General features: G+C 29.2%; 1 protein-coding gene across 2 annotated transcripts; it reads left to right on the top strand.

The window, feature by feature from the left end:
* Positions 1–7973: 7973 nt before the first annotated feature.
* LOC103494413 (probable trehalose-phosphate phosphatase J) lies at positions 7974–10997 on the top strand. Of its 2 annotated transcripts, none has more exons than XM_017045972.2 (11): positions 7974–8468; positions 8579–8719; positions 8810–8881; positions 9011–9106; positions 9269–9325; positions 9470–9571; positions 9716–9793; positions 9912–9981; positions 10091–10161; positions 10346–10438; positions 10567–10997. In XM_017045972.2, exons 1-11 carry the CDS (start codon positions 8178–8180, stop codon positions 10639–10641), a joined length of 1146 nt encoding a protein of 381 aa, XP_016901461.2. In that variant the 5' UTR covers positions 7974–8177; the 3' UTR covers positions 10642–10997. The 2 variants fall into 2 exon arrangements, with proteins under 2 accessions (XP_016901461.2, XP_050943168.1); XM_051087211.1 differs by having other exon boundaries at positions 8576–8719.
* Positions 10998–15457: the final 4460 nt, after the last annotated feature.

Below are 15457 nucleotides of genomic sequence, written 5' to 3'. Positions count from 1 at the left end.
ATCTCTTTCTATTAAGACATATATATATGGTATGGTTTGTACTCTTTAGGGATAGGTGTCATTTTTTTATATAGGAAGGACATTGGTAAAATTAGCAATAGGTCTTCCACATGATAAATCTACTTGAATACCCTAGCTAACCCACTATTTTGAGCTGGGGCATATGGGTTATTATATATCAATATATTTAACTCTTCTCCTCGAACAAACGACGTAAATGATATTACACAGGATTTAAACGAGAATTTCATTCTCTGAGATATCATGTTAAATCATTGATTGACCAAAAACTAAAGTTGATAGATTATGATAAATTCAATTAAAATCACACTTTAATAATTAAGAACACTTTTTATTCCTTTTTTAGTGTAAAGAAAAACTATTATTGAGAGAGTAAATTTACCATCAGTATGTAGAAGGTGTTTAACGATGATTTTTAAACATCAATTTCTTTTTGTCGATATTTAAGAAAAGTAATTGCGAAAAAGTTATCATTTGTCGAAAGTTAATGAAAACGTATTGATAACAAGTTTTGTCGTTGGCAATATCTTTGTTGTACGGTCTTTTGACAAATTTTTTGTGTGTAAAGAGAAGAAAAAGAAATGTTGCATGTGTATACGTATCTCATCTTCTAATATTTTAACCTCTAAACATCGAAATAAAATGTTTAAGTTTTCCTACCCTAAACTTCATTCAATTAATTTTCAATTAATAATTTGACATATTAGTAATGTGACTTTTATTTTGACATAAAGTAAGTAAGCATTGAAATAGAGAAGATAAAGTTTAAGTATAGGATTTCAAATAATTTACCTTGATCGTTTTAACGTGAAATTTGTTACTTATCTGGAACTAGAAAAAGAGGTGTTCATTTCTATCCATTATACAACCAACACCGTAACCAAGTTTTTTCTTTACAACAACCAAAATAAATATATACTTTCAAAATCATTAGAGATAAAAAAAAAAGCATTTACTTAAGTTCTAGATGGAAAAAAAAAAAAGAAGAAGGAATATCAAAACGTCGGCGTTTAGTTTTAGGTTAGTCTCAATCCAAAATAGACAAAGGCACATGACAAATGCAAATGGTATATATATATTTTCTCTTTATTTTGAATGGCTATCAACCAAATACTTCGATGTTAATTTGATTAACCATCTTTTCAAAAAAGATTCAATATTAGACTTGATTAGCCATCTTTCAATTCAATTTAAATTAAAATTCCATACCCATACAAAAACATGAGATTCTTTTTCCATAAATTAAATTCGTTTTTTCACCAATAAAATCCTACAATATAATGTCAACCGTCTATTTAATTTTTTTTATTCACTTACTTATTTGCAACCCAAAAATAAATAAATAAATAGAAGGAACATTTTTAAAAATAAAAAAATAAATTAAAATATTTACAAGCTCTAGCAAATATTTGGACTTAATCAACGATAGAAACTGGTAAGACTTCTATCACTATCTTTTAATATCACTAATAGAAGTATATCAACGTCGATCAATGTTTATTATTAATAAAATATGAAATTTTGTTATATTTTGTAAATATTTTGTCAAATTTGCTATTTTTAACAATTCTCCTAAATAAAATTTTCTATAATATTCAAATTTAATTTCATTTAAGATGATTAATGAACGATATGAATAATAATTATAAAAAAAAAATCAGAAAATGTAGAATTTAAGGCTAATTAACGAATTCGCATTGTGTCTTTTAAGATAATTTTATTTACTCTAGTACATTAGTTTTACGAGTATGTGTCTCTTACATCAAATAATATATTAAATTTCTCGTGTAAGTAATACGTAGTCTAAAAAATTAATGAATCCACTAAACCCTAAATCTTTAATATTCTTATTTATGTCTATTATCGTCTATAATCGATAGAGTATAATTATTAATATCGTAAATATAGATATTGTAGAGAGTAAATGATTATTTTGGCAACAAATGAAATAAATTGGAAGGAAGAAAGAAAAGGAAGGAAGAAAGAAAAAGTAGAGAAAGAGGGAATAGAGAGGGGGCACCAATCCATGAGGGGTGAATCATACACGTGTGTTGAAAGCCGTCATTAATTGACACGATGGAGCATCCAAACACTCTCAATTTATCTTCTATTTCTGTCGCCCCAACACCACATTGCCTCTTTTTCTCTTTTTTCAAAATTATTAGGAAAAAGAAAAAACATTTGTTTGTTTTGTTTGGATCCTATCCACTTACAATTTTGTATAAAAGTCTATCTCAAATTTATTCAATTTTGTTAAAAATATAACAATTTCATCCACTATATATGCTTTGTATCTATTATCTATCTATTTATATATATATATGTTCTCCTAATTTAATTAAATAGGAAAAATATTGGTTATAATTGGTAATATTGTAATAACATACATATATATATATAGTAGTAGTTATGAGATGTACATGCATTGTAGAGTTACAAACTAACGAGTTTGGAATTCATCCGATTAGATTTTAAATATTTATGACATTAAAATGTTTTTAACATTGTTTAGATTAGAATTTTCACGTTTAAAGATTTTTGAAATATGATCTTTAAAAAGAAATTTATTTTTGTATAAATATGATCGAATTTGATACCTACCTAATTTAGCTAGGTTTGACTATAATCTGAATAGGAAAAACTCAAACATCAAATTTTGAGATTGATTGTTTAAATTTTATGTCAACTAAATTACGTTTATTTTTGATAATGAACGGAATAATTTCATGTGTACTTTTGTTCATCTATCTTTAGTACACAAGTATTCTCCACTTAAACTTAGGTTGGATTGGATGTTATTATATATGAAATAAAATAATAATAATAATAATAATAAGTCAATTCAATAGAGAAAAATCCTCCACTTAAACACTGAAGTTGAGTTTGTTTGTTGTAGGTTTGGTATTTGTCATTCTTGGAAAGACAGCTAGCTAGGGTGAGATAGTGAGATCTTTGATTAATTTCACGTTCTAGAAATTCATACTTCTTTTCTTTTATCTTTCGGTGACCAAATTTTTACTATTTAATTAGGTTACGTTTACATATATACGTTAGACTTTTAACTTTAATTCAAGAATTTCATAGATTATTAGTCTCTCGTATGTTAATAAAAATGTATATTTAATTTAATCTGGGATGTTTTGATCATATACATAAACAAAGGATTATTATTGAAAATTTCAATCCTATTTTGATATCACGATTGAGGTTTATATATATATATATATAGACACATGTGTATAATGATTTTGCATTTTGCCAAATGAATCCTTGCTAGCTATTAGTTTACCTTTGTTTATGTTTATGATTGTTCTTATCTGCTAGTATATGTTTCAATTTATTTTTTCAAAACAAAACGAACCATATAGTAAAGAAATGTTGTGATTCATTAGTTTGAGGATATTTGAAAATGGTCGTAAGTACACTTTTATAAATTATATACTTATATAATTATGCATGTCTTTTCTTTAATTTTTCTCCAATATGTTAATTTGTTCAAAAGATGATTATATGCTATTTTAAAAAGTATAACATGTTGACATATTAAATTAGATTTTAAATATCTCTTTCTTTAATGATGTTGACAAAAGTATTCTTGAAAAAAGTAGCTTGAAATTTATAGTGGCACGAAAATATTTAAATTATGCTGAAGAAAGGAAAAAAAACCATTAAAAACGATAGATTGGAATTTGAATTATATTGGATTTCAAGTATTTGTTGTTTAAGCACAAAAGCCTACTTCTTGCAACTTCTGATAGTATACATGAGCAAAAACATACATGTTGCTAAATGTACACTTTTAATGACAAGCTCGAATTTTGTTAGATATAAATAGTGACGAGTGCATCGCTAGTATAAATTAACTGACATATATATACTATTAATAGATAGATCTTAGACTTATGTGCTCAACATTTGTTCTTTATACTTATCACTACATGACAACGGTGGTGGATACAAACAATGTATGTCGTTGAAATACTGCTAAAACTTTTATAGAATTTTTTAAGCTTTCATAAATGTCTTTTGCAAGTTGCGAAAAGGGGTTATTCTCGTATATCAATTTTATAAATAACTAATCTATACTTATTTATGCAGGTAGCCTAAAGCTATTAGGCAACTTACTTGATATATATACACATATATGCATATACTTATCATTTATAACTCTCTTTCTCTTTATTTATATTTTTATTTCTACGTCGGACGAATCATGCATCAACGATATACTACAAGTACTATCATAGTCAACTTAAATATTACTTAATAAATAAAAACATCAATATTATTCTTTGAATTGAAGGTTGGATATCAGTCGATCCTTAGTTAACTTCGATCTCTAGTTAGCTTTGTGGTTGTAAGAGAAGAGAAACAAAAAGAATCTCAAGAGTTCTAAGAAAAGAACCTTTTGTGCTGTCTCTTTCTCCTTAGGCTCTACAATCTGAAGAGAGAAGAAAGAATGAAAGAAAAGAAATAAAGATTGAAGAAGGTGGTGGGTTTGGACTCGAAGGGGGGCTAGATACAAAGAATAGAATGAATAAAAGCTTTAAGAGGACGACTTGTCGTTTCATCTTTCTTAAGTTTTTAACCACATGCACTTTGTTTCCCTCTACTTTATCTCTAATTATGTCTCTCTCTCTCTCTCTATATATATATATATATTTAATATGAGACGACATAAAGCCAACCCCTTCGTACCATAAAACACACAAAGTAGTTTTAACTAGAGCTTAGATGCTGCCTTAAAAACAAACTTTTGTGTTGTCACTTTATTCATTATTATTATTATTATCATTATTTCATATACCAATTCTTATTTTGTCTATATACACTTACTAATTAAGAGTTTGGTGTATAAGATTATCCCATGCAATAAAATGGGTTTTACATATATGAATCATATGTTGGTTAAATAAGAGGGTAGAAGTACATGAACGTAAGAGGGAAAATGTTGGAAATATAATGAAACCAAAAGTCTCATCCGCCAAATAGAGTGAAGATCCAAATATGGTATGTAAATGTACGTATGGTATGTAAATGTACTAACTTTAACTTTCTCTAATGATATAAGACCTTTTAAATTAAACTAAAAGAAAAGCTAAATATATGTACTGTTTGGGGAGTTGAGTGTTGGTTATTCTAGTCAGTGAGTTATAATAGTCTGTGTTATTTGAAATACATACAGACTATTTTGAAAATAGTAAGCAATGTAAAAAAGAAGGAAATAGAGAATCGGTATTAAATAGTAAGCATGGTAACAAAAATAAATTTGGAATAGTAATACTGCAATCAATTGTATAAGTTATAATCGCTGGAGACACCAATTATTATAATTGGAGCCTTCTAATTAACATGAAGTGAGTTATAATAGTCCACTCAACCTATTTAAAGTTAGACCCAAATAACCTTGAGAATTCATATATTAATTATTAAAATGGATATCATACTATTGTGAATGTATTTGGTAGATCGTCGTCCTTGACAAAAAAGAAAAAAGAAAAAGTAAACCTAAACTTGATAAATTGGTTTTGACAAATGACCTATAAAATCCTAAGAATTGTTTGTGTTAGGTATATGTAGGCTTAGAGATGTGACCCATGAATTATTGATATGGTATATAGATATAATTAATATATCACATGAAGTTCATATTATACTAGGGTGTGTTAAAGCATATGGTCGTAGTTCCATACTTCCTGAGGAAGTCTATATATTATGATATATTTGGATTGGGCTTAACTAACTAATAACTCGAGTAGTCACTTAAAGGATCTATTAAACATAGTCTAAACAAAAATATGCATCTTAATGCGTGAAATTGAGTTTTTCACAAATAATTCCTTTTTTTTTTCTTTATTTAGAATTAAATATAGAAAAATTTTCACCGATAGAAAAAATGTCAAACTATTTACAGAAAATGAAAAAAAAAACTAATAAACACTGTTGGACTTCTATCGACCTATATCAATAATAGACTTGTATCAATATCTATGATAGATTCTAATAGTTTCACGGTTAATTTCTTGAGGAGAATCTTTATTTCCAGAGAGATTTATTTTCCCAGTGATTCAAGCAATTAGATAATAATACACTTTGAAGGGAAATATAATAATAGTTTAAAATGGAAAACAAGGTGCCAATGATGAAGGGGAATATAAAATGAGACTAGGACATATGCATCGATCTAGTTTCCATTTATTTCACGAGAAGATATTCGGAACCTTTTTTTCTTTATTTTAGAGACGAAAAAATTAAACTCAACGCAACTTTTTTAGTCCTCGAAATATCTAAATAAAAAGTATTTAAAAAGAGCGATATTATAACCTGTAAACAAAAGTATATTAGTTAACACTCCCATATACCATCGTCCCCAAAATGAGTGTTTTTTTTATTGGAAAAAAGAGAGAATAGATTAATGAAAACAAAAAGGCATTAAATGAAGAACAATAATGAAATGAAAGCATGATGGAATCTATATATGTAATAGTGATTTGGAATGATGATTATTATATAAAAGAGAGAAAGAAATAAAACAACAATATAATTAGTTGTACGCATAAAATAAAATGCAAGTGGTTTTGTTTAAAGGTAAAAGAAGAGAAAGAAGGAGTTTTGAAGTCCAAAAAGAGAGAATAATAAAGAAAAGAAAAGAAAAGAAAAGAAAAGAAAAGGGGTTTAAATTGAAAGGAAAAATGGGCAGCTAGTTTTGGTGACCAAATTACAAGGGGCGTTTTTTTGTGTATTATTATGTTTGGGGAGAGGAAGTACTTTTGAGAGTTTGGTAAAAGATTTTGGAAAAGTGGCTTAAATAAGGAATGTGTTGAAATATATATATATATATATTGGCTTCAAATACATACCAAAGGCCACAAAAAAGCCCCCTTCTTTCTTCTATATTCCCTAACTTTTTGTGGAAATATATACCTTCAACTAACCCATTCACACACCCCTTTTGCCCACTCCAACTATACTCATCTTTTTGTATTTTGGTTATAATTTATCAAATAGTATTTTGACGTGACTCAGTCAGTTAAGATGAGTATTAAGTTTGGAATACCACGTAAATTATAGTTGAATTAAACTCACTTTTGCTAGATATTGATGCATTTACATTGCTCTTAATTATAACATTAAACGAAAGTGTAAATCCCATGTAATAAAATAATATAATTTAGAAAACCTAAATAACAATAGCAACGAGTTTTTATTTCTTTTTTTATTTATTATTATTATTACTAAAAAGTGTCTAATTCAATTTACTGATCAATCACAAAGTTTAAGGTTTAATCCCCACTGCACATACTATTAAGAAAAAAACAATGATTAATAACATTTTTGTACAATAAGGGAAATATATAATTTAAAACTTTCCGATTATAAGGAAAAATAATACATCTCAATTACTTATTTTCTTTCGTAACATTACAATTCTAAAAGAGTATTTGACCGTCTAATTTCAAATTGTGAGATTTTAATTATAATGATGAATATTTTCAACGGTTATAACTTACGATTAACTATATATATATATATATATATATATTATCTCTTTCCATTTATGTTAGAATGTAATTGTTTTTTTAGTTCACCCCCCAAACACCACTCAAATATTTATTTCCTTGGCATAATTAATAAATAGAAGTAATAAAGAAAAATGGTAATTAATTTATCTTTTTTTTTTTTTCTTTTTGGACAATTAGAAATAAAAGAAAAATGTCATTATCGATAAAATCCACGCGGCAAGAATGTACAGTAAGTTGACTGAGACCATGGAATGTCGGCCACGTGGATTTAAAACTGTTAAGATGCGCCGGTGAGGAGGTGTTACGGTGACGGCTTCTTTACCACTGACGACGGCCGGATTACGGTGGTAGGGCCGTCTGGATTTTCGCCGTTATGGACCCCACCTCTTCCCCAAATTCTCATCTCCTCCACTATAAATCCACCATTCACCTCCCTCCCTCTCTCCACCATAACTCTCTCTCTCTCATCTCTTCATCTGTTTTTCCTACCTCAACTCCCCATTTTCCCTTTCTCCAACTCCAATTCCAATTGGGTTTTCTTTCTTGAGCTTTTTTAAGTTCTCAATTTTAAGGAAACTCTCCAATTTTAATACAACAAAGGAAAAACAGAGTATTGTAATTGTGTAATTGGATATGACGAACCAGAATGTGGTAGTTTCCGATACTAAATCCGGCATCAATATGTCCATCACCGTTGCTGTTTCTAACTCCTCTATTTTCGCCACCACCGCTCAAAAACCCCCACCTGCTCCCGGCGGTGGTGGTGGTGGCGGTGGTTACATCTCCATTTCCCGTAAAAAAATCCTTAAAGACCTTGATGTTAATGGCGGTTGGATTGAATCAATGAGAGCTTCCTCTCCTACCCATGTTAAATCTCTCCCTTCACTCTCTGCTTCCGATGACCACCACCAAAATTCTTGGATGGTGAGAATTAAAATCAACTCTGTTCTTCTTCTTCTTCTTCTTCTTCTTCTTCTTCTTCTTCTTATTTCATCCCATGTCTTATTTGTTTTTGTTTTCTGTAATGAAAGCAGCTTCATCATCCTTCTGCACTGGATATGTTCGATCAGATAATTGAAGCTTCTAAAGGGAAACAAATTGTTATGTTTTTGGATTACGACGGAACTCTTTCTCCGATTGTTGAAGACCCCGACAAAGCCTTCATGTCCGAAGCTGTAAGTACTCACAGATTCCATTTTCCTCTTCACTTTCCATTTCTTTTTTTCTCTCTGTTTTTCACTCTGTTTTCTTTTCTTCCATTTCAGATGAGGAAGACGGTGAAAAAGCTGGCTAGTTGTTTTCCGACCGCCATCGTAAGTGGCAGATGCAGAGACAAGGTACATTCAAATTTCAAATTTCCTTAAAAGAAAACCCATCTCTTAATTGTGTTCTTTTAAATTTTCAAAAAGGAAAGAAATTTACACTTTTTCCTTCGGATATCCCCGCCGTGTGCGACGGAATTGTAGGTTTACGGATTCATAAGACTGGCGGAGCTTTACTACGCCGGCAGCCATGGAATGGACATTAAAGGTCCAACGAAAAGCTCCAAATTCAAGAAAGCTGTAAGTTGCCAAAAATTAAAAAAACAAACTTTTAAAAGTTCTGAAAATTAATTAGCCAATTAGTAATTTGGTATCGTAACCGATTCATTTAAAAACCGTCCTTTTCTCCTCTCCTCAATCAAAATATATTTGATTAATCCGAGGTTGCTGTTTTCTTTTTAGGTTAATCAAGGTCTTCTCTTCCAACCAGCTAGTGAGTTTCTTCCTATGATAGACGAGGTTAGATTTTATTAATTAATTTATTATTATTATTATTATTATTATTATTATTATTATTATTATTATTATTGTTATTATTTTCAAAAAATATTCAAACAAAGATTATATTATTAATCATCCTTTTTTATTTACTTAATTTAATAGGTTTATCAACAGCTGGTAGAGAAAATGAAATCAACTCCAGGAGCCAAAGTGGAGAACAACAAATTTTGTATCTCAGTGCATTTTCGATGTGTTGATGAAAAGGTAAAAATATCCTTATACTTACATAACAATTATTAGTGTCATTATTATATTATAATAATATCACACTCACCCTTTTTCTTCTCTTTTCATTATTCTCCAATTTCAACTCCAAATTAAACTTTTTCTTTCTTATTGTATTTATAGCAATGGAATGATTTGGCCCAAGAGGTGAAATCAGTGGTTAAAGAATACCCCATGCTCCGACTAACCCAAGGAAGAAAGGTCTCTTTTTTCTCTCTTTTTATTTACAAACATTCAAATCATTTAAAAAGCTAGTCGTAGTAGTTAAAAGAAACAAAAAGATTATAACATAACTTACGATGTTAATGATCTCACACAGGTATTGGAAATCCGTCCGACTATCAAGTGGGACAAAGGCAAGGCACTCGAGTTTTTGCTAGAATCACTAGGTTGGTTATTTTCTCAACACATATTATTCGATATTATTGTTACAAATAATGTACGATGTACTACGATAATTAATCTAATTGTCTCAAAACTTATGATTCTTTAATATAGGGTATGCAAATTGCTCCGACGTGTTCCCTATTTACATCGGAGATGATCGTACGGATGAAGATGCATTTAAGGTATCCTATGTTTATTATATACGTTGTTACTAATATGAAATTATTGATTACTCTAACACTTATGACAACTTGTGTTTGTTTTAAGGTTGTAAAGTTAATTAGCTTTTAATAATCATTTAACTAAAGGCTAGCTATAGTGGGGTTTATAATATGGCTTTTCTTTCTTTTTGCTCTTTTAATATAGGTTCTAAGGGAAAGAAATCAAGGCTTTGGGATTCTTGTGTCCAAAATTCCTAAAGACACTCATGCTTCCTATTCTTTACGAGAACCTTCCGAGGCAAGTTCATATATACATTATTTTATATTTATTCTTATAATAATAATAATAATAATAATAATAATAATTATTATTATTATTATTATTATTGTTTTCTTATGAGTTTTGAAATATTTGTTTTATTATAGGTTATGTACTTTTTACAACGTTTGGTGCAATGGAAACGACCATCTTTATTAAGAAGAAGACCTTGCAGGGTTTGAAATTAGTCGAAAGTGAGGGAAAGAATAAGGAAAAAAAAAAAAAAAAAGAACACCCTTTAAAGGAAATGTTTTGTTTTAAGTGTGGGGGTGAGGGGAAATTCAGTGAATTATTGTTGTAATTTCCTTTTTCTCTAGGGACTATTAGTTTAAAAAAAAAAAAAGAAAAAAGAAAAGGAGAAGGGGGAAATAGGAAAAAAAAAAAAAACACAAAAGATTGTAACTTTTTCCTTGGCCTGGGTGCCCTTCTACTACACATATCTTGTAAACTAACTTTGTTTCTTTTTTCCTATAAAAAAAAAAAAAAAAAAAGAAAAGAAAAGAAAAAAGTATTGTAATTTAGCCACCTTTTTTCTCAAGTTCTTTGTCTTGTTTGTCTTCATATAATTCTTATTTCCAAAATAACTACATATAATGGGTAACGTAAAAGGATAATGTGGAAAATAAAATAAAATCAAACTAATTCATTTCTTTATGGATTAGATTACTTAGAAATCTAGTAAAACTTGGTTAGATATTTATGTGTTTGAGATTTTGAAAACATACGTTTAGGAAAATTCATATGAGGTGTAATGACGTATTTATCGAAAAGTCGTTATATTATTTTAGAAAAGAAACGATGTTTAAATCTCATGGTTCGATTTTAATATGGAGCGTAATAGAAACTTCACTTTACTTGCATGATCTTAAACGATAAATTTGTAATTTAAAAAGACGCGATAGAGTGGTGGGTATTCGAAAAGTTTAGGTGTAAAAAGAAAAGTTGGGTTTATGTATTTGGAGGTTTCTAAAAAAAGAGGCATAGAAAAGAAAAGAAGGTATGTTTGATGGGCTTACAAATATTACTTTTCCTTTGGAGAAAAGAAGATGCACTTTTCCGCACACACTATGATCATATGAGTTTTTAAAAGAAAGAAAAAAAAAAAAAACAATTATTTTCTTCTCCTTTCTATCTACAAACCAAAATACAATGATACCTTTTTTTTTCCAATGATTTTCATGTGTTTTCTTTGTCTACGTTTATTATCTTTTTAAAGGTCTTTTCTTTAGCTAGTTGTAAGAATTAACGATGGTTTTTCTTTAATACAAAAATATAATAGAAAGTGAAAGATTTGAACCACTAACCATTCAGTCTTCTATGCAAATTAATGTTAGTTGAGTTAAGTTTTTTTTTTTTTTTTTTTTGTTTAAGAATGATAGCTAATGCATGGAGAGTATTATTTCATTATATTTTTGAAATGTGTAATTTTAATATCTCAAAATTTTGTATTCAACCTAATAATCTTTGGATATAAATTTGAAATACTTTTACAGTTTTTGAACTCTAAACTCTTACATCATATAAATTGTATTTATACTAATTAAGATCACTCATAATAGTCTCTTCTTTCTCTAGTTTAAAATTACATATAGAGCTAGTAAAGGATTTTTTAAACCTTTGGTTTCTTTTATCAATGTTGTATACATTATTCTATCTGGTTAAGAGTTTGATTGACAAAATCATTATAATAATTGGTTCCCCATAGATTGAATATAGATTATAGATTAATAATTTTGATATGTCCACTCCTAATTCATTACAACCAAGGATTTAATATAATAGTTTGTTAAACATCTCCTATTAAAAGTATTTTCTAGTTTCGAGATTTTGATTATCTTCCTTTTATTAAAAAGGAATTTATACAACGTCACCTCTAATTCTCCTAGAGAGCTAAAATATGGGGTTTTTTTTTTTCTCTCTTTAATAGTAGAAATGGTGGACATCATCAATCCATTAATAATGGTATAATTATGGAGCAGAATGAGGGACCATATAATAGTAGAATTGAGTATGAAATTCCATGATTTATGGAGAAATTCTTAGTTGATGCAAACATTGATTTTAGTGATCGATATATTTGACAAGTTGTTGTTGGTTTTTGGAGAATCTTGTACCAAAGGATTCCTCATTAACTGGCTTGCATTTAATGAGGCTTTGTTGGGCTAATAGGTTGTTCCTATTTTACACACGTTGTTATTATAATGTTAAATTTAAATCTTTCGTACTCTCGTTAATATCACATTTTCATAGATTTAATATCGTCACATGGATCGATATTCTATTATACCATTCGAAAATATGAAACACAAAAAATTAAACATAAAAATAAATATAATATAAATAATAAACATGTTTACTCATTTTTCAAAAATAAAAGTGTTTAATTATTAATTAAAATTTATTTTCTTGATTTTTTTTGTTTTTATAACCTTTTCAAATATATTCATGGAAGTTACATTCGTATTTTCATTGAAATATTTATATTGAAATATCATATAAATTTTTTAGAGTGAATTTAGCCCAACTATAATCGAAATGTCTTTCCTTCCTTTGAAGTTAAAGAATATTTCATTCTTATAGTTGTTGTACTAAAAAAATGTAATTATTCAATTTTTTATTTCAAATATTTTTGAAAAAAAGAGAGTAGAGTACACTCTAGTTACCATCATTCTTAAGAAATAGATTTTAACATGAGTATAACTCAACTAACATAAATTTATCTTATCGATTTCAAGATTAGAGATATGACTTTATCCTACACATCATTTTTTTTTTCTAAAAAAAGAGATCTTTGAAGAACTTTATTTTTTTAGCAAATTATACTTTTTTGTCCATGCAATTTGAGCATAATAGTTATTTAGTTTTGGAATTTTAAAATAAAATCTTTGTTTTTAAACGTTATGGAGTAAATATTTGCATTCAAATCTCAAGAATAAAATAGACACCAAGCTTAAATGTAAAGATACAAAGTTTAAATTCTCTCAATTTTTTTTTCTTTTTTCTTTGAGAATATTATAGAAATTCAAATAAAGTGTTAAAAGCCTCAAACGTATACCTAAGTTGCCAAAATATTAATTAAATTGCATTGGCTAAGGTTCCCTTCAATAATTTTGGTTTTCTAATTTTACTTTTTGAAGATTTTGTTTCTTTTTTCTCACAAACAACCACTTTATTTAGTATGTATCTTTCTTTTATTAAAAGCACTCAATATTTTAAACAAGTTTTAAAAAATTAAATAAAAAAGTAAGTATCCATTTTCAAAATTTGATATAGATTTTGAAGTCTATGGTTAAAATTTAGATTAAAAAAAAATCAAAGAAACTTATAAACATAGAAGTAATTATTACTAATAAGCTTAATTTTTCTAAAATAACAATTAAATAAGACTAAAATGGCCGATTTTAAATCTAAACAATTTTACATGGAGAATATAATAAACAACAAAGAAAATATCCAATCATTTGGTAAGAAAAAAAAGTCAAAAACAAAATAACAACAACAACAATAATAAAAGCATATAACATGTTTCACTATTACAATTTTCATATAAATGTCATATGTGACCAAGTAATTAAACAAATGAAGTGTATATTATTTAACCCAAGTTGGGTTAAAGGGGGAAAAAAGCGGCACCCAAAACAAGAAATGATATTAATTAATAAAGAAAACAATCAGAGTAGGGTCTTTATATTTATATATATATATATATATAGGATGTAACTTATTGGCTATGTATCAAATTATTGGAGCCATCATCAATTATATATCGTACTAAAGCTCCTGAGAATATATTACTCACTCACATTCATATAACAACTTTCTTACTGTTTAAGTTATTGACAACAAGAATAGCTACACTTCCATTAGAAATAACGTTATTTTTGTAACGACCCAACTTTCCGGACTAAGCTGAGGTCATTACTCAATACTACGACTCGACCACACAACACAAAATTTATAATGAACCAGCTACGATTTCTTAAAACGTTAGGAATATAACAACAAAACGGTATCGGGCCCTGTTTCAAATCACAGTTGCAAAAGTTTTGAATAAAATCTCAAGTCATCAAATCCAAAATTCACAAAGGTTTCAAATAAAATTTGTAAGTTATCAACAGAAAATCACCAAAACAGATATTCTAACAAAATACATCAGCGGAAGCGAAAATAAAATCAGACACGTCCATATGGCCTTCACGCATCCTTTCTGCCCCTCGTCGGTCTGCCCCTAGCCGTGCCCTTACCTGAAAAGTTAAGAAGAGAAAGGGTGAGTATAAACATACCCAGTAAGGGACCCACTACTGGGCCCGTTAGGGGACAACAATTAACTTCCTATTCGGGGGTGCCCTACATAACAGTCTAGTGGTTCCGTAGAACGCACATATCAGTCCAGTGCTCCCGAAGGATGCACATATCAGTCGAGTGCTCCCGAAGGATGCACGCATCAGTCTAGTGCTCCCGGAGGATGCACGCATCAGTCTAGTGCTCCCGGAGGATGCACCTATCAGTCTAGTGCTCCCGAAGGATGCACATATCAGTCTAGTGCTCCCGAAGGATGCACACATCAGTCTAGTGCTCCCGAAGGATGCACCTATCAGTCTAGTGCTCCCGGAGGATGCACCTATCAGTCTAGTGCTCCCGGAGGATGCACCTATCAGTCTAGTGCTCCCGGAGGATGCACACATCAATCTAGTGCTCCCGAAGGATGCACATATCAGTCTAGTGCTCCCGAAGGATGCACATAACCGTAAGGCACACTACCCCATAGATGAAGCTAACCGTTACCCCTCAGTCCATACTAAACCGTCCACAACAGTCACACCCCAACGACATTCATATTACAGTTCCGCCATAGGCTTTGTCAGTCAGATAGTATAGGTTTAAACAACTACACCCTCAGTTGCTATACGCGTCACCAATTCGCACACCATTAGGGAAAACCCTAGACCCAATCAACTAACCAACCAAAACCGGACTCACTGTCCTTCCCCGTCCAAA

This window comes from Cucumis melo, chromosome 7 (assembly GCF_025177605.1).
Source record: "Cucumis melo cultivar AY chromosome 7, USDA_Cmelo_AY_1.0, whole genome shotgun sequence".
Taxonomy (NCBI): Eukaryota; Viridiplantae; Streptophyta; class Magnoliopsida; order Cucurbitales; family Cucurbitaceae; genus Cucumis; species Cucumis melo.
This window is presented reverse-complemented; position numbering and strand designations above follow the sequence as displayed.